Here is a 22,875-nt window from a genome sequence, read left to right on the forward strand (position 1 = left end):
CCTGCTAGGAGCCCAGTGCTGAGAGGTGAGGAGGTGAGAGAGAACAGATGAGCCTGAACCACCTGCTAGGAGCCCAGTGCTGAGAGGCACTGACTTCCAAATTCTACCAGAAGGAACAATAGCGGTTGCTAAACCGCTATCCCCAACCCTCTCTCTCCAAAGTGACTTATTATCGGTTTGGAGTTTTTAGGACTACTTTTTTCTGATTGATTGTAAAAATAATGTATGTTATTGTCGAAAATTTGGAAAATACACAAAAATATTTAGGAGAAAATCAAGCTAGCCTGGAGCCCCAGGGCCTAGAAAGAAGCTCTGCGAACCAGTCCTGGATCCCAATGAAGATACTGTTCACATCTCTTTCTCCACACTCAGGCTTACCTCGTGAGCATTGCTGGAGAGAGTAACTTAAAAGTTTAAAGCCATTAGTTAAGCTTTACTTAACTTCAACAATGACGCCCCATCCCTTCCCTCACAGTCTGCTTAGTCCCCAGGGCTGTGCTCCCACTGCCCCTCCACCATCCTGGGTGGGACCACCGGGGGCCTCTCCCACCACCCCTGCCGTTCCACACCCATGTCCACAGGGCTTCTAGCACCTTGGTCAAGGCCAGCACCTCTGCCTCCTGCCACCCCTCCCCTCCCACAAGACCCCTCCCCTTTCTCACAAGTCCCCTCCCCTCCCGTGCACCCTTCCCCCTCCCAGGATGCCTGCCCTCTCCCACACATGTGGGAGGTAAGGCCCTCTATCAGTAACTTCTAGTCAGATGAGCCAAAAAGAACCTGAGGGACACCAAAAACTGGCTCACGATTACAGTAAAGACACAACTATAATCTGGTGAGACCGGGCCATCTGAACAGCGCAGTACCTGACAACTTCAATAAAGAAATACTTTAAACCTATTCTCTGAACTGTATTTAAAAACCGCTCCATCAATCTGGCCATGACCGTATTTCTCCTTTTTAGTGAAGAAGCCAAATCTAGGACAAGAGGAGATGGAATGAAAGCAGCAGAGACTCAGGGAGCTAAGGCAGTGTGACTGTGACAGTGGGCCAGCGTCCCCTCAGGGGCACCTGCAGGTGTCTCAGCAAACTGCCCTCTCAGCCCAGTTGCTCCACGGTGCAGGCTCCCTTCTGGGAAAGGAGCACAAAGCCCCAGGCTCCCCATGGGCCTTCTGCAGGCAAAGGGCTGCTGGAGCCCCAGGTGCACCCACTGCTCCCCACAAGGTCCAGATGCTGCATGCACCTGCTTCCCGCTGCTGCCAAGTCAGCAGAAGAGGGTCCAGGACCCTTGCCCCTCACAGTCACAGCGGCTGTAAGAGTCAGTGCAGAAAACATGGCAACCTAGGACCACTGAGCTAGCAAACCCCTGGGGACCCACATGCCCACATACAAACCTAGCTCATACCTTCTGCCAGGCTCTCCAGGGAGGGTCCATCTGGGACGGCTCTTCCTTTACAGAATGTTGCATGCCAGTCTCATCCCAGTGACCTGCTTTTTCCACCAACATGTGACACTGTGACATGGTCTCTGCAACGGCCACACAACTAGATGCAGCCCATACCTGGCCAGTCCCTATGCTGGGCATTCAGATGTCTTTAGATTGGTCTCCTTTCCTCCCACCACCAGACACCCCTCACTCGAGGCCTCGAGACCTACCCAGTTGTAATGTGGCACCTGTCCCCAGGTGCCCATCTCACTGCCACTCCCAGAGACCAGTGCATCTCCTCATTGTAACACTTTCAGTTAATTCACTCGTGGGGCTGAGGTCAAGGACAGAGAAAGGACACTTGCTAACACTAAGTACAGCCAGCCAGTGGGCTATTCAGATGTCACCTCAGTCGTGGCCAGGCCTTGGGGGGCCTCAGAGTCACTGTGGGATGCAGGAGCTCGCTGAGCCCAGGAGACAAGCAATTCTCAGTCATTTGGTCATTCAGGCCACACGTAGGGACAGAGCCCTGCTGTGATCAGGCCGGGCAGCTGTGCTAGGAGGAGGACTGAACGGGGCCTTGGCCCCAGGACACCCAGTCTATGGTGGCTGTGACCTTAAAGGGGCCACATGGGAGGATGGAGTGAGGGCTAGAACAGGGAAATTGGAGGGTGCTCTGAGGACAGAGCAGGACAGCTAGCCCTCTTATGGGGGCACTCAGATGCCCTGATAAGCCCTGGAGGGGTGAGGGACTCAGACCAAGATTGTGGGTGCCCCTCAACCACTTCGAACCCAGGACTGAATTCAGCCTGACCTGGGAGGTCAGCACTGTGGTCGCCAATTTACCGCTGAACTGACTGAGGTGTGGGAGGTGACTTTCTCAGATCGCTCTCTAGAAAACTGTATTTAAAAAACCCAGAAGCTCCGTGGCAACTCTGCACCTTTTCCTAAATACACTAAACTCCCAAACAAGTGGCCTAATGGAGAGTGGGCAGTGACACGGTCAGTGGAGTATTCGTTTCTCCCGGTACTACAGTAGGGGGATTCAGATCCATCGGGGTGACTGCTGATCTGATCCCGTTCACAAATGAAGAACTGAGGACCCAGAGGTGGGTCACAGCATCTGCTCTGCCTGTGGAAATTAAGCCGGGACCCACAGTGGGGCCCGCACCAGGAGTCTCCACCCAGGACCCTGGCGCACGACACCATCTGTCTTGCAAGTTCTGAGCAGGATCGCAATTTCAAGTTGCATCAGAACCACGGGGGGCAGGAGTTCTGTTTGCTGTGCCCACTGATGAGTGAGCCCTCCAGGTGACTGGGGCACACGAGTTAGACCCACAAACATAAGACAGCGGTTCTCAAACTTGGCTGTACATTAGCATCGCATTAAAAATCTCGACTCTTGGCCTCACCTTTTACCTGTGAAGTTAGAACCCGTTGGAATGAGGCCCGGGAGGCAGCATTTCTGAAGACTCCCTGGTGTTTCCAACACACAAACAAGCTCGAGAACCGTGGCAGGTCTCCACCCTGGACTCCCACTGGAGTTACACACGTGGGGAGCATTTAAAATAATCCTGACGTTCGGGCCGCGACCCAGGCCAATTCAACCCGACCCTCTGGAGGCGGAAGCTCTGCACGTTTGGCATCTGCGTTTTGTAAAGTTCCCAGGTGACTGCACTGTGCAGCCAGGGTGGCAAACACCCGTTCTGAAGAGTAGACAGAAACTCATGACCTCCTAGAACGTGACCTTTGCCTTCTCTCTGGGCACTAGAAGGCGAAGTGCCCTAAGCTATTTATTTGTCTTTATACGATCATATAAGAATGAAGTCCTGAGTCACAGAGGTATGCACAGTGGGTCCTGGAAATTCCCCTGCATTCCTAGGAGCAAAAACCATCGCCAAACACTGCTCCATAGTTAGTTTGAGGCCTTTTGGTTTCAGCTCATTCAGATAAACATGCACATCTTCCAAAGAGAGCGTGGAAAAGGAGAGAGGACAGCGTGACAATGAAACGGCAAGTCTAAACACTCTGCTCAGCTTAAATGTTCCCAGAATGACTTAAGGAGCTCCTCCCCCCCAAACTGAAATAGGGATTGATTCTCCAGACCCTTCCACCTGCAGGCTATATTCTCGAAGAGCTGGGTGACATCTGTGAGAAGTCTCAGTCTGAGAGTTGACAGCTGCTCAAGAGCTCAGTGAGAGCCGCCCTCAGCAGCAGGGACCTCGCCTCTAGGTCACCCTCTTTCCGCCCTCTCTGAGCCGATCCAAGTCAGGAGAGCCTGTGGGAACAGGGCTCTGGCAGAAGGACACCAAGAGGCCACGCAAGGGAAGCCCATCTTTGGGACTGCAAACCTGAAAATCCTTTCCACTGGGAAACGGTGAAGTGCTGGGTTAGGAGGTAGGCTTTCCTCTAGAAAGACAAACTTAAAAGGGGACTGATATGTCCAAAAAGCTAGGAAGTATATCCTTCCAATGTGAGAAATTTTAGTAATGTTCCCATATTCTACTCAAAGTAAGCTGTAATTTAAAGCACAGATGTAAAAAGCCTCACGGCAACCAAGAGGCAAGACCACCACTCTCACACACAACTACTACCCTGAGACACCGACGGCAGGGGCTGGCGCCTGGCTTCCACTCCTTTTTGCTTATGTGAATTTCTTTTCCTTTTTTTTTATTACCTTCCCCGCCCCAGATCACTTGATCTTACTGGCCTTCCCTTCAAACATGTCATCTTTGAGCAACTGCAGTGTTTACACAATGTGACCCAGGAAGGTCACTAGGGCTGCCCACCTTCTGGGCCCGTTTGTGGATGGCGCTGCAGGTAGGCGAGGCCACAGGAGAAATGACGCACAAGACTTCCAGACAGAAGCTGAGAGAGCCGAGATTGCCAGCCTGTCCCAGCCAGAGATGCCGTAACCTCTCTCTCCCCATCCACCCTTGGACTAGCTAAATTAGATCAGCACGTCCCCTGGAGAGGACGGCGTGTGTCCGTTGGGGGATCATGTCTGTGCAGACCAGCTTGTTCTCCACTGCACGCAACGCAGACCTTCCTGAAACGATGCACCCACGCCAGAGGCCAGCGGGTCTCCCAAGCCTTCGGAAGACTTTCAAACGTCTGAGAGGGTGGTTCCTCAGCAAGTTAAGGAATCGCCACACGGCCCAGCAGTTCCACTCCTGTCTATATATCCCAAAGAATTGAAAACAGGTGTTCAAACAAATAAGCTCCCATGAATGTTCACAGCAGCACTATTCACAACGACGAAAGGCGGAGCAGCCCAAGTCCCATCCCCAGAGGAAGCTATCCACACATTGGGATACTATTCAGCCTTAAACAGGAATGAAGCTCCCACACTCACTACAACATGGATGAGCCTGGAAAACACTACGCTGAGTTAAAGATGCAAGACTCAAAAGGCCACATATCATATGATCCTGTTTATGTGCAATGCCCAGAAGAGTCAAATCCATAAAGACAGACAGCAGATTAGGGGCAGCCAGGGGCTAGCAGAGGGGGTTGGTGTTACTGCTAGGGGGGCCAGGTTTCCTTCGGGGAAGATGAAAACATCTGGAAATAGATAGTGATGATTGCCGCACAACATTGTAAAGGTACTTAATGCCAGTGAACTGTACACTTAAAATTGTTAAAACGGTAAATTTTACGTTAGGTGCCTTTTTCCACAATAAAAAAGATTCGAGGGAGTGTTTTTTGTTTCCTAGAGTGGCCTGCCCGAGGGTTTTCACCTTGAAATGAACGTTATCTTAAATTGCTTTCTTTGTATTTCTCCTTTAACATTTTAGTTTTAGGATGTTATACAGATTGTCCTCAAAAATATGTGGTTAAGCAGTTTATATTAGCCATGACTTTGGTTTCAGGATAGTGAAGATAGCGCCTGAAATTATATGTTATAAAACAGGACTAGGGCCTGAGAAGGGTGGGAACCGTGGCCGCAGTCCAGCAGGCAGTGGCCTCAGGGGAGGGCACCTCCGCGTCCGCACCCCTGGGCCTCTCAGGAACGTCAGGAGGTGCCTGTCATGGTGACCACATGGGGAACCCAAATCTGCCTGTTTGTGGAGTAAGGGTTGCTGGAGCAAATGAAACTGACTCATCAACTCCCCAATTTCAAATTTGGTTTTATGAAATTAAAGGAAGAGATTGCAACAACAGTTCCCCCTGGCAACCGTGTATTTTTCATTCTGAAATCTCTTCCCAATTGAAGCACACAGAGCTCTCTGTAGTGCAGGGAGCTGGCTCAGTTACTGAACACACACTTGCATATGGAACGGTCTATCGCTGTTCACGGTCTTAAAACATCAGTTTGACAGGGCCTGGTGGACCATGGCCAGTCCTGACTCCTGGCAGGAACCTCTTTCTAGAGCTCTCAAGGCACATGAACGTCCCACCTCACCATTAATCTCCAGTGCCAGGAGCTCACTGATGGAGGAAGCCGGGTTGTGCATGTGGCAGTGAACAGAGGGCTGGAGTCCTTCAGGGAGGCATCACCAGTGCCCTTGGCCTTGGCTTGCTGGCCCTCACTCCCCAACCTCCTTTATCCTGGTTTCCTGTAGTCTTGGGTATAAGGAAGTCCCTCTTCTAATTCCCGGTTCCTCCTGCTTTCCAGGAGCTCAGGGCTGGCTGGGAGACAAAGGAAGAGGGATGGACAATCATAGTTCTGGGCTGTCCAGGGAGGTGGCGGGAAGCGTTGGGCCTTTGGGGAAGGGCAGGTTGTCAGGGGAGGCGTCTCAGAGAGAAGGGGACCCTGGGCTGAGCCACCATCACCCAGAGAGTCCCCGACAGGCAGAGGCCACTGAATGAGAGGCCAGTCCTCCGTGGGCTCTCTGAGGGAGATGCTGTGCCAGGTGCAACCTGCTCCTGTGCGTCCGGAGCACCTCAGTGTCCTGCATCTGGATGGCACTGAATGTAGCCTGAACCCAGGTGCTCTTGGTCAAGTTCAAAATTACATCATCCAGAGTTTCCATGGTGACACCAATGGGATCCAGCATGCTTTCACAGACGCACAGATGCTCACCATCTCGTTCAGCGGGAACAGGCCTGGCTGCTGGGCAGCTGAGAGGAACAGGGGGTTTAAGTGGACAGTGAGAGGTCAAGTGTGAAGTCAGAGTTAGATTAGCTGGGTTCAGGGACCATGAGCAGAGCAGGCTGCCAGAAATTCTAACCACAGCCTGTGAACCCCTTCTGTAACTGTAATCAGGATCCCCCTGAATGGAAGGAATGAGGGGACAGAGGGAGGTTTAAGGGAGGAGAGAGAGTCAGGTAGACAGACGCACATACAGGAGTCCATGACTTTATAAACCCCAAGGGATGCAAATATATATACAAAACAGATCAATTAAGAAATTTTTGTAGGCTTTAAAAAACTACGTCTTTTTTTTATTATTGTGGTAAAAAACACATGCCATTCTAATTACCATCCTGACCATTTTTAAGTATACTGTTCAGTAGTGGTAAGTATATTCACATCGTTGTGCAACAGACCTCTATAACTTTTTCATCTTCCAATGAAGAACTAAAATGTACTCCTAACTAAAGAGGTACTGACACATTTCCTTAAGCTCTATTCTGTTAGATTTGAAAAGGATGTGAACGAACCCAAACACAGGTTGCATTACACTGGCGAGCACAGTACCTCCCATCTAAAGAAAGTGCCCATACCACCCTCACTGTTTGAAACACACCAAAACCGAAATACAACATATCACCAAAGAGTGAGCATTTCAGGTTTTCCAGGAGAAACCAGTGGAAATTATTCTTCACCCTCTTATTACTCGGATCACTGGCAGTTGCCATACATGGTGCCTGCAAAGTCGTCTCCTGTGAAGGACAGAGTTGCCGGCCTTGTGTGCTCTGCCACTGGCTCCTGCAGGGAGTGTCAAGTCTGTCTGCCACCTGGACACAGGACCAACGGCACTGGTCTGCAAATGGTCATCTTGTCTTTGCAGGGAAAAAGGACAATGAGTGTGGGACAATAAGTGTGGGACTCTGACTCTGAATGACAACCCTGTGTCCTTTGCTGTCTACTCAACATGTCCCCAGACCACACGGTCTATAGCAAGTGTGACTCTGAGGTGGACACTCCTCCTGAAAATACCTAAGAACTAACACAGAATGGTTCCGTGGAAAGAGACCACAGACTGATTCTGAGCCTGAGTTACCCACCCTCTCTGACCTCGAGCTTCCTCTCTGTGAAACGGACATCATCCTTGCTCTCATTCAAGGAGAGGAAGCAGGAGTGCCTTGAGCACAGGCGAACCTGGCAGAGCCTCGTGTTTTTGTGAAGCCCAGTGCCTCTGCCCAGCACCTCTGGAAGCACAGCCCAGCAGGAATACAGAGCCTCAGAGGTGGAGGGAGGGGCCTTGTAGCACATAGTGGGGGTACAGGGAAGGCTGGGCTCCTGCTGCTCTGGGTGATGCTCAGGTCGCCTCAACCTTCCGAGTCTGCAGCCTTGGGGAATCAAGGAAATCCTACAGGGCAAGCCTTCTGTCTCATCTCATTCCCTTCTTCCCTCTTCTGCCCTGCACCTGGATTCCCAGTCCTTGAATATACTTGCACTTCCACACGCCTTGGCCCTGGCTCTCCCTAGCACAGTGCAGCTGGGAGACCTGGGGGTGGGGGGACAGCATAAGGCCACAGCAATGCCCAGAAGGCCCCAGGCTGAAGGCCAGTCTCGTGTCGGACCAGAGCACAGGAGCCATAAAGGCACTGAGTGCCTGCAGGGAGCAAAATGCCCCCTCACCCCATTTTATAAGGTTGCCCAAAGCTTTCTAAGAGCTCACTTCTGGAAGGCCTCTCTCTTGTCTTGTGGGTGGGGATGGGCCCCCTACACCGTCCTGTGATAAAACTCACTAAGGTCCCTGTGCCCATTCAACAAAGTAACATGAGTCCTTGGACAGTCATTTGCACTTCCACCTGCACCATGCCCCCCTCTATTTACAAACATTACCATGTTCCAGGAAACAAAATGAATAAGTCACTAGCACTGCCCTCAAGGGATTTTTCTGGCTGGTGGCAGAGCCTGCATTTAGTGGAATAATAGCACAGCCGTGAGATGTACAGTCAGATAGACGGAAACACTGTTTACACATCATGGTAGGCATGAAGGCCAGGGGTGATGTGGACAAGCTCCAACATGATGCCTGGAACAGCACGGGCACTAAGAGTGGCAGTGCTTAAAATCAGCATGGCCGTGACTGTCATCATCACCAACATCATCATCACCATCATCATCATCATCACCACCATCATCATCACCATTACAATCATCACTATCACACCATCATCACCATCAATACCATCATCATCATCACCATCACCATCATCACCACCATCACTACCATCATCATCATCACCATCACCATCATCACCATTACCACCATCATCATCACAACCATCACCATCATTGTGAGCATCACTGTCATCACCATCATTACCACCATCACTACCATCATCACCATCACCACTATCACCATCATTACCATCACCATCACTACTATCACCATCATTACTACCACCATCACCATCATCACCACCACCATCCTCACCATTATCATTATGATGCTGATATGAAGGAGATGTGCTTAGAAAATGCTCAGCCTTCACCTATCATTTTCATCTCAAAAATACCAGATCCATGGTGGGCATGCTGCTGCCTGCAGAGCTGGTGCAATGCGAGCTGCACAGGACATGCGGCAGTACCCAGGAGGAGCTCCAGGAAATACCGTTCCCAACTCCCCACCACCAGGTAACTGGTGGTCTTTCTCAAAATCAGGCCACAATCTGTGAAGAGGGAAGGATTTTACTAACTGAGGTCTCTGTGGCAAATCTTTATCAACAGCCAGAATTGAGATACTATGCAGCAGCCTGAATCTGGGAGAAGATGCGAGACTGGCCAGGGAGAGTCTCACTTAGAAAATCAAATGTCTTAGAACTTTCCAGCTCATTTCTCATTTGTGAGCAAGACTTGAGGTGGCTGTGGTCGGACACTCCCCATGTCAGTGGGCCCAAGCCTCAGGCACCCAGACATGGACAATGCATCTGTGGGGTGACAGCCACTCTCCTGGGCATGTCATGGTGCCTTTCAGACCTGCTGGCCCTTCCTGCTCAGCACAGTAGACTAACAGCCACATGTGGACCAGCTTAGCTGGGCAGCCCTGGCCTCCCCCATGTAAGGGGTGATATGTGCTGGGGATCTGGAACATCTTCAAGGCACAGGTTTCCAGCATCCCCAAACCTTCTGAAATGTTCCCACACTCAGAACCGGTTGAATAACGACCACACTTTTATGACTTTCCCTGCCATCTACTGATTTTTTTCCTAGCCTTTTCCAACTGAGAGATGTAAATGCTGACATTTACAGTTTAAAATCAAATGCGTTCCAGTGTTCCCTATACCTGCCAGGGAGGGAAGGAAGTGCCCTTCCCTCCGCAATTCCAGTGGCCAAGAGCTACAGACGTGAGCATTCTTTTGATGGTATTTCTATCAAGACAAAATGTCCTGGAACAAGAGCCAAAAGCCTGCTTGTAGGTTGCTCTGGGCACGCTTTGACACTGTCCAGATTCTTTACATGGTGGGAGTCTCAAAGGCCTGCTGCCTTCTCAGCCTGGCACTTACCTAAGCAGGAAGCTCACTCTGCAACTGAAAGCCAAGCTCGGGGCAGAAGGACAGAAGGACGCGGCTCGCACTGCCCCAGCCCCAATGGCACGAGTCACCTCAGTATTATCCGACCACTGCTCTGGGACAGGCTTCCTACCAGAAGCTCACTTCTAAATTTCAAAAAGGTCTCTGAAGATTAGTATCCAGTTTGCTTATATCTGATCTCTTGACATCACTATAATTCTAACAGTATATAAGAAAACGACAAAAATGGGGTTGGCTCTGTGGCCAAGTGGTTAAAGTTTTGCACGATCTACTTTGGTGGTCCGGGATTCACGGGTTCAGATCCCAGGCACGGATCTACTCCACTTAATCAGCTATGCTTTGGAGGCATCCCACATACAAAAAATAGAGGAGGACTGGCACAATGTCGGCTCAGGGATAATGTTCCTCAAGCAAAAAAAGTGCAGCATTGGCAATAGATGTTAGGTCAGGGCAAATCTTCCTCACCAAAAAAAACACAAAAATCCGACAAAAGGCCTATGATTTCTGTCAAAAATGAAGATTAGATTAAAAATACTTTAATTGAATTTGCATGATGAATAACCAAACATGCACTGTATTTTGCTAGTCTACTGTTGAAGTACTTAAGTTCTTTAATTTCAGTAATTAAAGTGAGGAGTTTTCGAGTAATTTAAGGATGGTCAACAGGAGGGTGAAGCAGTCAATGACTTTCTAAAACCTCTTGCTTTGCATTTTACTGCAGCAAGAACTAGGAATCACTAAAAATTGAATTCTGCCAACTGGAAAACATATTAACCTAGAGAAGCCATCAGATGGCAACCCAAGCCTTGCAATCCTTTTTCCCACATACACTCGGACGCCTCCAACCTCTTCCAGATCTCAGAGGAGATTTTAATCCAGGAGAAAAAACTTCTGATTTTAATTATTCTAAGTAATTTCTTTTAAGTAGATTTGGTGAGGTAATCATGTGCTAAGAGAGAGAACGTGGACAGGTTTATTCCCCCGCAATCTTTTTTAAACTCAGAATTTCCTGAATGTGTTTGATGAGTTCATCCGAATCCTCAGACCCCGACCCAGCACTGCCTCATTGCTACTGTTATTGCTGGTCTGCGGCCAGCTGGTAGAGTCATCATCTATTCACGGGAGACTCTTAGCTGCTTTCAACTCCCAGTTAATGACATTCAGCGGAGCCAGTGTCACACTGCTCACTTATGATCCAGGTACACGACAGGTGCGTGTGGACCAGCATTTCCTGCACCCTTCCATCGGCTGGGCACTGTGATAGGGTTTCTTTTAGCAGATGGAGTGAACAGAAATTCAGAGATTATGTCCTTGACCCAAAATCACAAGGGCAGCCAACACATAGCATGGCAGGACCAAAGTCTGCAAAGCTCATGTACCCCAAGCCGTCCAGACCTGAGCAGGTCTAAAATCCACCCCATCTGGATGCAAAGCGGGCGGGGACTCTGGGAGCAGGCCCCAGGGGCCGATTCCTGCTCTACTGCATAAGACCTATACAACCTTGGGTGGGCCACCTCACTTCCTGACACCTCCGGAAACTCCACTGCAAGACGTGGAGCCATCGCTGCAGCCAAGGGGGCTTAAGTAGATGAAGGGGGCCCAGAGAACAAGCCAATGCCAATGGCAGTCTTTCCCATCAGACTACCAGCTTAGCACAACGGGCACCGACTCAGGAGGACAGAGGAAGCGAAAGGGCTCCTTCCCTCATTATCTCTCCAGTCTTCACATTTACAGCAGGGCCCTGGGAGCCAGCTGATGCCCCAGAGGCAGACACCCTAATACAGGAGAGCCTGGCCTCATGTGGACACCACACTCTCAGCCCTGAAGTGGCCTCTGGGTTCTGTTCCCTGACCGATAGCACGCAGGCTCCAGAACGCAGCCTCCACCTCCCCAGACCTCAGGGGCACCCAGACTTGGATGCCGGGCCTAGCCCATGCTCTTCCTGCAGAAGCTTCTAGATACACATTCTCCCTGCAGCCTTTACACGCCACTCCCTGCCCCAGACACCCCTACTCTGTTCCTGCCCCCCTCTGCCTGACGGGTGTCCTCCCGAGTCGACCTGGCCAGCTCTGCAGGGGCCACAGCCTATGCCTCCCCAACACAGAGAACATGTCACAGACCCAATCACAACACACCCCTCCACGTTCATGCAGCTGTATACCCAGAGCTCACTGCCCATCTATTACAGCCACCTCCAGCCTTCCCAGGCCTCACAGCCAGGCAGGAAGGCCCAGCCCTGGTTTCCAAACCACTGAGTCCTAGAAAGAAGGGTCCTCAAAGTCTTGGCCTCCCTGAGTCAGCACGGCCCCTACTATTGCAGAGGTGCACACAAGGTCCCCCACCAGGCCTGCACCCCGCTATGCTGGGGCCACTGCTGGGCCCTGGAGCCTGGCCTGTGGCTCTGGATTCTTGCTGCACTTCCCACCACGGGAACCTGCTCCTCCGATCAACCCTACCTACTGCCCACCCTCCACCACTCACAGGCTCCTCCACCCTGTGGTTCGCACAGCTGTTGCCCCCATGAACAGCCTCTGGGCTCCCTGCGTGGCCAGATTACGGCTATCTTATACACTGGGATGCTCAGTCATTTCCCTGTCCCCACAAAGCTGTGCCCAGGGGCCCAACTGTCCTCTTCATTCTCTCCTCTAGACCCAGAGAAGAGCCCGGCACTCTCCCATGAAGCCCTGTTCCATAAACCACAGATGCAGGTAAGTATGCATCTGGTGGAACGCCAGCTCACCTTGCCTCGCGGGGGCCCTGCTCAGGCCTTCTCCGGTGTCCTGAAGGCGGCCACTTGCGCGGAGCCCGCCTCCCATGCTGTCCGGGGGCACGGGGCCATTGGTCTGGCCGCCCAGTGTGTTCATGTGGGTGGGGATGGGCTCGAAGGTGGGGTCCAGCTCCAAGATCAGCCTGTTGAGCTGCTCAATAGACTGGTCTATGTCCAGGGTGGGCGAGCCGGGGGAGGGGTCTGCGCTCTGCTCCAGGCCAGTCCCATTCATGACTTTGACATCTGGAAACCTGGGCTTGAACACTTTGCCGGGAGGAGGACGCTGTGTGTCAGGGGCATGTGGCCCGGGGCCTATGCCCCTCTGGACAGCCACTTTGCTGCTGGCCCCTCGGGTAGGGGTGACTGGGACCCTGGGCTGGGCCTGCGCTAGGATGGAACTGTCTGCTGGGCCACGGCTGCTGAGCCTGGCGTCCCCATCGGGGGCGAAGCTGTAATGGTGAGCGGCCACCATCTGCTGCTGGCGCACCCAGGTCTGCGTGGAGTAGCTGCCCTGCCCATAGGCCGGCATCTGGGGGGACACGGAGGGCTTCCTGAGCACAGGCTGTGGCTGCTTGGGCTCGCGGCTCCCAAAAGCACGCTCCCGTTCATACAGGGTGTCCACACCGAGGCCCAGGTCTGGGGCAAGGGTGCTGTGTTGATCTTCACCAGTGCCACTGCCAAATCCATCAGACAGGAGGGAATTCTGGCTGCTCTGGTGGCAAGTGAAGGGGCCCAGGTGGGCCGACTGGTGCCCCTCCGAGGAGGACAGGGTCCCAATGCTGTCCACGCTGTGCAGGTCATGGCTGGGCATCTCGTCGTCCAGGATGTCCGTTTCCCGGTCCTTCGGCGTTGCGTCTCCATTCACATGGACCTGGGCTGGCACAACATGGCGTGTCCCGCTGTACTTGCTGTGAGCATCGGTCATATCCTTGAGGGGGCTTCCAGAATCCTCTAGGCCAAAGCCACTAAGCAGCTGATCCAACTCAGCCTTCTCCTGGGGGCTCAGACCCCTCTTGGGTCCTGGAGCCAGATGCTCCTCTGTCCTGTCGGTCCTCACCGAGGCGGTGGAGTGGCCCGAGTCGCTGCTGACAGAAAGCGTGTGGTCACCGTGGTCTGGGCTGCTGGCTGGGATGGCCGGGGCACCCCCTGGGACGCTGGGATCCGAGGCGCTTTTCTTCCTCACCTTGGCATAAAGACTGCCGTCGACAGGGCCCTGAGTGTGCAGCACTGGTGGGGGAGAAAACGGGAGAGAGACTGTAAGTCAAGGATGACACGGGGCTTCGGGCTCTTGGAGTGGGTGGGTGCATCAGTCTAAACAAATAAATGAATTCGTAACAGATAACTTATGGTAATTAGGGCCACACACTCCTCTAGGACCCCAAATTCTATATATGTCAGCAAAGTGAATGCCAATGATATGCAACTTGAATAATCAAACAGCTTCAGGCACCAAAACCCTTTCTACCTTCTTATGTAAGGAGAATCATCATTTAGAGACTCTTGAGTATTCTCACAATGGGAGTCATCTTGCCCCAAGGGCTCACTGTTCATTTCATCGTTAGTTTGAATTTGAGCACAGCTCAGCTCATAAATCCCCAAGAATCAAGAATAGACTGTGCACATAAGACAAGGGAGAGCTTCTTTCCACTCACACACCTGTCAACATCTACTGGGCCTCTGCTACAGGCCCCGGTAGCAAATTCTTATTAAGGGGACTATCTGACTTACGAGCCTGCCACCCTCTCAACCTTCTGAGACCTGCTAAAATCTATGTAACTCAATGAAAAGAGAAAGCGGAGGAACTGGTCTCGGGCCTCCCCATTAATGCGGCATCTTTGAGCCAAGCAGGTACCCGATGACCGTACGGCAGGACACTGAACACCTGAGGCAGATCTTTGTGCACTGATCTGCATACATCAGGACGGTCAGGAAAACAAAAACGTGGGCAGGAAGAGCAGAATCCTCTGCTACTATTATTAATTAGAGCTCTGACTGCGCATTCAGTGGATCCCGAGCCTCAAACTGCTGAGGGCAGACGACAATCCCCCGGGTCACAGTGAAGAGCTGGGAGAGGCACCAATGGGCGGGCAGGGGGCAGCCTGCAGTCAGCACCGCCCCAGCCTCCCCCGCCTTCCTCTATTTTCCTGACGGTGAAATTGCAGGCATACCACAGCAAGGGAGCTGCTGACAGGTGACCCACGCTGTTTGGCCGAGCCCACGCATCCCAGCAGAGGAACCTGCCCTGAGCACCTGGCTCCAGCCCCGGTGTGCTGGGTGCACTGCCGCGGTGAGCAGTATCCGGCCTTTTTGAAAATGCTGAGGAGACAGGTCAGGGCAGAGACCTGTGGGGTATTCCAGGGTGCTGTGCAGAGAGCAAGCACGACCCTAGGCTTCCTCATTTCAACTGCACCCAATGGGAGGCATGAACAGAAATGGCTACAGGGAGCGGCCAACAGTGGGGTACAGTCCTGTATGGCACCTCATCGACCCTCATCCTAAAGTAGAGCCTAATGGGAGGGCTGGGGGAGAACTGATAGACAAAAAAGTGTATTTAAGCCAAGGCTTCAAGACAGGCAACTGTGACTGAGCTGCTAGGCAAAGGGTATGTGCTGGATTCAGCCAGGTGAGTAATTCACAGTGAGGGTGTCTGAGACAGCTGGGGTTTACTGAGCACCTCTTACATGGCAGGCAGTTAGCACATTTTCTCTGATTTTCATAGTATGGCCTACCTAGCAGACTAGACGTTGTTATTCCTTCTTTATAGGAAAAAAACTGAGGCTTCATGAATTCAGTAACCTGCCCAAGGTCAGGCAGCTGCTGGGCAGTGGGGGTGGGGACAGAACCCAGGTCCGTTGGCTCTGACACCCGGGCCCCACTGCCCAGCACTGCAGACCTGCTCAGAGGGCACCAGGAGGGCACTCGCCCTGTGACCTGTGTCAGCGCTCCCCCTGCGAGCAAGGTGGCATTGAGTCTCGATGCTCTGAAGGTGCTCAATGAGTGACCCCGGGCCAGGTCAGAAGGGGCGCAGTGGAAGGCCTGTGGGAGAGCTCGGCAGGTCAGACAGGAGGATCCTGCAAAGACTGCCCTGAGTGACAGGTCCAGCAACTGCCACTTCTACAGGTGTGAAAGTGCAAAATGCCGCACATCTGCGAGTCACTAGGTCACACTTTAGGACGGCGCCGGCTTGTGCAGGCCAGCTCAGGCATCAGACAGGTGCCAGTTCAAGTCCTGCCTGTACCCGACCCACCCTCAGGCCACCAACCCATATGTTCATCCTGACTTTCACTCACCAGACGTAAAATGAGGGTGTGGGCATGCTCCATGTGGAGGTTTGACATGGGGATTAAAAGACAGCACACAGAAGAGTGTCTTTACGGCCGTGGGGAAACACCGGCTTAACTCCGCTTCTGGTAGAGAGTCTCTGTCACAGGGAAACCCAACCCCTGCCAGACCTGGTGCATCAGATCTTTCTCTTTATTCTGCAGAGCACGCGAAGGAGAGGGCGCGGCTCTCACCCATGGTGTCTGCTCCATGAGAACCACACACCCCACCACAACGGAGGGCGGAGCAGCGCCAGTCCCAGGTGGCCTTCCGGCCAGAGGACAGACCAGTGGGCGGCGCAGCCAGGGAGGGATCCATGAATTCTAGAGAGTTCATGCTGTGAAGACTGGGCATCGATGACTTCCATGACCTTCTCCCCAAATCTGAATTGAAACGAACTGGCACATGACTTAAAAAAACACAGCCAACGAGTTGTACCAAAATTTTCTAATTTAAATTAGGGCATTGCCCAAAAGTGCTTGTGACTCATTTCAAGGGAGAGTCCCGTGGCTAGCCCCATGCTAAGAATGGTCCATAAAGGCCTCCATGAATTGGTAAAGGACAGCATATTCCCTTGGCTGGGGAGTTATGACTAATCCTATTCTTATCATTTTTGTTAGTAGTAGAAATCTTAAAATAATAAATGCATTAAAGACAGCACAATTACCATTGACTCAGTGCTGGTTCGGTGCGAGGCCCAGTGCTGAGCGGTGAGGACCTGGACTCCCAGCCCTGGGCGAGCTCAGGGCACCTTCCATAGGGGCACAGCGATGGGATAGAGCCAAATGCCACCATGGACTTTTCTAAACTACGCACACAGACTACTCTCTACATCGGAAAATGCCCCCCAAAATATTCTATCTCTAGGAAAAGAATATGAACCAACTCAGTGAATGCCCAAGACAGACCCGTCCAAACTTCTGAATCACTTTGTAGGAGCACAGATGTTCCCAAAGGCACAGGGGCTCTGGGGGGCTGTCCAGGGGCCTCCACAGACACCCTCTCTGCACCGATGCTCTGTGACCTTCTGGAGGAGGAAAGACAGCCTTGGAGGGAGGACAAGAAGGGGCCTCTGGTACCCACTGCTCCTACCCCGCATCCTCCGCAGGAGGAAGGACTCAACTGATTGTCATTTGGACAATGAGACACCTTATTCCCCCGTAGCCTCCAGATGGGACCCCGTTCTACATTTACTCTTTGCATTCCTGGTCATGACGTTTAGACTGTTCAAGCCCCTGGTCCTTTATTTATAAAGTGGAATAATTATTCTTATCTTTCGATGCAATTATAAGAATGAGAGATTATATATACAGTACCCAGGTCATAGGCTCCTAGTAAAGGCAGCCATAATTACAAAAAGCTCTCTCCGTGGTGGACCAGGCCCAGCATTCCCTCTCTGGTCCCATTTCCTCCCTGCCTGCTCTGCTGCTCCCTGACCACAGCAGGCACTCACCTGCCCCTGGACCTTTGTTTGTGCTGTTCTCTGCCTCCACTGCTCTCTGTCCTGGCTCGTTCCCTCACCTCTTGGAGCGGCCTTCCCCAACCATGTGTCCCCTGCTGGGTGTCTGTCTGTGGCAGGGAACTGTGTTCAGATACACTGCAGGTGCATCTACCGTCTCCTCCACAAGGACGCAGCTCCAGCAGGGCAGGGTTTTGCTCCGCTTTGCTCCTGTGGGATTCTCAGCATTGGGGAACAGCCTCTGGCTCTGAGTGGGCACTGAGTAACTGAGAGGCTGAATGTCCTAGCTTATTCTCACACAACAAAACCTGGGGAGCTATTTTGGAAAGATGCCCAGCTGCCATAGCAGGAGACAAACTATAAACAACCAATCAATCAAAAACACACCAACAACAAGGTCTGAAGCTGGAGATGCCGGGGCCCTCGGCCACTTGCGGGGCCTCCTCCTCAGACATCAAAGCAATCTGTCCCAAGTGGGTACACAGCCCACCACCAGCCCGGCCTCTGCGACAGCCGATGCTCCTCATGCTCCCGCTGGCGCCACAAAACAAGACTGGAGAAGTACCTGAGGTCACCCAATGTCCATCAGGCAGGCAGCAAGGCCAGAGGCCCGAGGGAAGTCTGAATATCGCCCGTCCAGCCACAGGGGCCAGGACTGGAGGTACAACAGTGAGCGAGGCAGAGCCCTGGCATACAGCGGGCGCATACCAACCACACCGCATCTTCCTGTCTCCTCCTTCCGTACGTGAGGCTGGCCTTCCCTGGTCAGACGCACCCAGCTGCAGGGGCAGGCCGGGAGCACACGTGCCTCTAAAGCACGCACGTAGAAAAGGGCCACCTTGCTCACCCGTGGCTGGTGATTTGTTTTCTGAGACCCCTGTGAACACTGCAGCAAGAACAAGGAAAAGAGCCACGATCCAGAACGAAACATCTGGGGGTCTTGGGGCATGGGGTCACTGCATGGCCAACGGCCGATCCTTCCACAAAAAACAAAACAGGAGCCCCACCCCCAGTGTGTGAAGCCCCTAAGGTTCCGGTCAATTCTTAAGGACTCCCTGATTTCAGTGATGGCAGAGTGCCCCTTATGACATCGCCTGGGTTTGGAAAGGTGATGCAGAAAGGAATTTTCAGAGAACTGATGTAGCCCAAATTCCGGTCTGAGGTCCCCAGTGAGGCTGTGGCTGGGGTCCCACTGCGGCCACCGGCCCCCAGCAGGGAGGGTGAGCCCCCTCAGCTGAAGGAGGCTGGGGCTGCAAAGCTCTGCGCCCTCTGGAATTCAGAGTGCTGTCAAAGATGCCTCTGCTGTGGGGTGGGTGTGGGGGCAAGGACGGAGAATTCTAGAAGGTGGAGTCTGGTTTCATCTGCCCCTTGAATCTTTTTGTATATTTAAAGGACATGTTTTAACTTTGTGCTTCCAGCTCAAAGGGTAGTTGGAATGTCTTGGGTAGTTGGAGTGGATCTCATTCTGCAAATTAAGACCCTGATCCCAGAATGAGGAAGTGACCTGCCTGGCATCCCACAGCTTTTCAGCTGCTGACGCAGACGGCCTTTGCCTGTCCCAGCCCAGGACGAACCATTCTCTCTGCATCCCCTTCTTCAGCCCCCACGCTACCGACCAGAACCAAAGGCCCCTTTCAAAAGGAGCGTGTGCGCTGTCTGGCAATGATTTCCCTGTGGCTAGGGTCTAGTTAAACATCAAACAAACATAAATATGGCACTGATTACTTCTGCTGAATGACACACCAGGGAGGTTTATCATCTGGAAAAGAACCAGAAGGAAGAAAATACAGAGTGGACATTCTTGCCTCATTAAAGGGTAGAGACCACAGGGACAGACTCCCCACCCGCTCCTGCCACCATGTGACCATTCCCTGCCCCCTCCACCCACCTTTGAAGGGGGGCTTTCCTACCAGGAGGGAAAGAGGCGCTCAGAAAATATTTCAAAAGTAATCCAAGGAAATGGGGAAGACCCAAAAAACAAGATAAAAACAACCTTCCTCTCCCGGCTGAACACAGATTAACCAATGCCCACCTGTGCTCACAGGTGTGTGCACACAGGTGCAATGCGGATCAGCCAAAAGAAGGGCTGCATCTCAGTTCCACCTCCTTCCAAGCACCACCCATTCGGCCACCAAAAAAGTGTAGAAGTGATCTGTATATATTCAGTGGTCCCCTGGTGCTGCTCCCAACAAAAAATCGATTCAAAACAAAGAAAGGGCAAACCTGATGGATTTAGTAAGCACCTGGAACCTTCCTTCCTTCTCTGTACTGACTCCATGAATCTTCTCTTCTACTTTTGTGACAGGTCTGCGCAAAAAACAACTTTGCATTTCCAACCAGCTAACAGCACCCTCCCTGCAAGTCTTCCACGGAGAACAACAGACAAGTCCTCTCCAGGAGAGCACAAGAGCTTCCTCCGCTCTCACCCCGGCTGCCAGCATTAAGGGAGCTGGACAGGAGCACTGTGCAGAGGCCCCACTATGTGCTGGGGTCGGACCAGCCTGGGGAACCGGGAGAGGAGCAGGAGGTGGAGGGGCGGCGGGGACATTCCCCACACAGCTGACGGGTCAACAGAGGCAGAAAGGTGGAGCAGGACTGGAGGAAGGGCGCGTCAGGTGTGCCGCTCACAGGTGAGCCGGGGAGGCTGCGTTCTCAGAGGAACAGAGGATGCCAGCAACTGCTCAGAGGAAGACAGGGGATGCCTGGACGGGCCCTCGCCTGCCGTCGGGCTGCCGTCCTAAAGACCAAGGCTCTTCTAAGCCCCTGCTCTGTGCCAGGACCCTCCCAGCTCCAGGGATGCACCTCGATTCAGGCCCAAAGCAATGCTGGGAAGCAGGGAGCGGAAAGCCCATTTTACAGAGGAGAAGACAGAGGCTCAGAGAGGTGGTGCTAATATTTAAGACCAAAAGCCGACTGAACAGATCATCTGGAATTCAGACCTACCTGCTCCCACTCCCAAGTCCACGCTCTCTGTTCTTTTAAAACGCTGGGATTCTAAACCTGACCCACCACATTCATGTGAAATTACAATTTAATTTTGGAAAGGAATTTGCCACAGTGTTTTCTCTGCAACTTACACACACACACACACTTCTCAGAAACTACGTAAGCCCTCTGTGTTTTCCTCCCTAACTCCTGAAATGGCTCATTATCTGGGTCAGAATCCTGCGTCTTCAACAGATGTGCTGACGGTCGCAGTTTTACGTCTGTTTCCTAGGCTGAAGCAGCAGGTGCCTGCCAAGGGCTGTGTGCCTCCATCCTTAGGACTGGGGAGCTCCAGCGCTGCCCCCAGGGACCCCTCAGACCCCGCCCACGGCACCCACAGCCCCCGGGGTCAGGAGCCCTGAGGAGGAGACGGCTCCCTGCCTCCCTGACCCACCACGGGACAGGCCGTTTCTCTGGACACGGCCCACTGAGGCCTGACGGTCATTTCTGCCTCCTGTGGCAGCCCCGCGTGAATGCACTCCAGCTCACCCTCCAAATGAGTCACTGGCCACCCAGCTAAACCAATTCACCAAGTCGAAACGTCTCCATAGCAGTCCCCCCACAAGTACCCACACAGGGTTTTCACAACCGCAGCCTTCCCAGGACCAGCGTCAGCACCACCTGCACCCACCTCCACAGCCCCGAGTGACAGCAGCCTCCGCGGGCTCCACGCGGGGCTCTCCCTGACATTCTGGGGGAGAGCCCTCAGGAAAGGGCCACGGGAGGCGAGGCTGCGAAGCAGCACCAGGAGTGATTTGGGGTGAAGGAAGTGTTCTTTATCTGGTTGTAGGGCAGTTTCAGGACAGAAAGTCAAATTCCTAGAACTTCACACTAAATCTTAGAGAGTGAATTTTACTGTATGTAAATTATCCCTCAATGTGAAAAGAGATCATGAAATCAAGACAGAAATAAGAGTCTCAATGCAGTGGGGCCACGCTGCCGTGGCTCCCCCCTTCCCCTCCTCCTCCCCCTCTCCCCGCGCCCCCTTCCTTCTCTCCCTTCTCGTCCTCCCTCCCTCCCTAATTCCTTTCTCTCCCTCCCCCTCCTCCTCCCCGCTCTCTCCCTCCTCCGCCTCCCCCTCCTCACCTTCCTCCCTCTCTTTCAGGACATTCCTTCCTCTTCTTAGATTCCATAAGATGGTGGGAGCTCTATACTCCTTAGAAGAGCTGTCATGGTTCCTTTGCATCCTCCTTGTGGCATAAAGCTTGTTTTGACTTTTTCATTGGAGTGATTTATGAGCACATCTTCACTTTCTGGCATAATCTATCTGGGCTTGAATCCTGATTAAAAATCCTGACCACAGCTGTGTGACCTTGGGTGCGTTACTCAGCCTCTCTGTGCCTCGGTTTCCTTATCAGTAGAGAAGTCGCCTGGCAAGGGGTGTTCAATGAAAGCTGCCCCAGGATCACTGTGGCGATTCAGTGAGACCATTGGAAAGGAGCGAACACGCTCCTGCACCTCCCCTCCTGTCCTAGTGATGGATTCCAGAATTCACACACATTCATTTCTGTGTTCCCTCTGGGCCAGAGCCTGAAGAATGGTGTCCTGTAGCATCTAATTAACGACTATTCTTAACTCAGCCTACCTGACCTTATAATTTGAGAATTACATTGAGGAATTGCTTTTTAATAGAAATCTGAAGTGAAAGGATTTATTTTTTTTTTCACTTATCAGAAAGTTCCATAAGTTATCATCTGACATGACCCAAACCGTCCAGGAGTCCACTGTCCTAAACGTCCCCCTCCAGAGCGTGGCCCTGTGGCAGAGCAGCCCACATCAAGCTCTCATTAGCCACAGAACAGGGTTCAAGTTACATAATTTGTTCTGCCTCTGTTTCCGCAGAGACTGATAGCAATGGGACAAAAGCAGCAGCAATAAGCTGGCTGAGCGACTCCCATGGCCTCTGCATCACTTCACTCAGACTCACACCATCCAGAAAGGGCCCAGAAACTTGCCCCTGTGGACCCAGAGGTCATGGGGGCCGTGCCCCATAGCACAGGGCTCAGTGGCAGGACGACAGGCCCCCTGTGGACCTTCCAACACACATCCAGCGGTGTCATCTCGAGACCATTTCTCTCGGACTTGCTACATCAGCTCTGATCAAGTAGTCTTCTATTGTGAGAGTCGACCCTACAGTGGGACCAGCCTGGCACTGCAAGACGTCTCGTTGCGGGGGTGTATGTCAGTGCACTGTATTGTGCAGAGGGGGCCCCCAGGGCTCCGATCTCTGAGACAGAGAGATGTCCCTCACCAAGAGGGGCTGAGTGC

General features: G+C 52.5%; 1 protein-coding gene across 10 annotated transcripts in view; it reads right to left on the reverse strand.

The window, feature by feature from the left end:
* The window catches only part of TNS3 (tensin 3), a 259,293-nt gene that overhangs the window by 68,542 nt on the left and 167,876 nt on the right, over window positions 1-22,875 (reverse strand). For all 10 annotated transcript variants that reach the window (XM_046669114.1, XM_046669123.1, XM_046669116.1 and 7 more), the window contains one exon: window positions 12,816-14,069. In XM_046669114.1, the coding sequence (XP_046525070.1) occupies window positions 12,816-14,069 (1,254 nt within the window). The remainder of the gene's footprint in view (window positions 1-12,815; window positions 14,070-22,875) is intronic.

Source organism: Equus quagga, chromosome 8 (genome assembly GCF_021613505.1).
Source record: "Equus quagga isolate Etosha38 chromosome 8, UCLA_HA_Equagga_1.0, whole genome shotgun sequence".
In the NCBI taxonomy this organism is placed as follows: domain Eukaryota; kingdom Metazoa; phylum Chordata; class Mammalia; order Perissodactyla; family Equidae; genus Equus; species Equus quagga.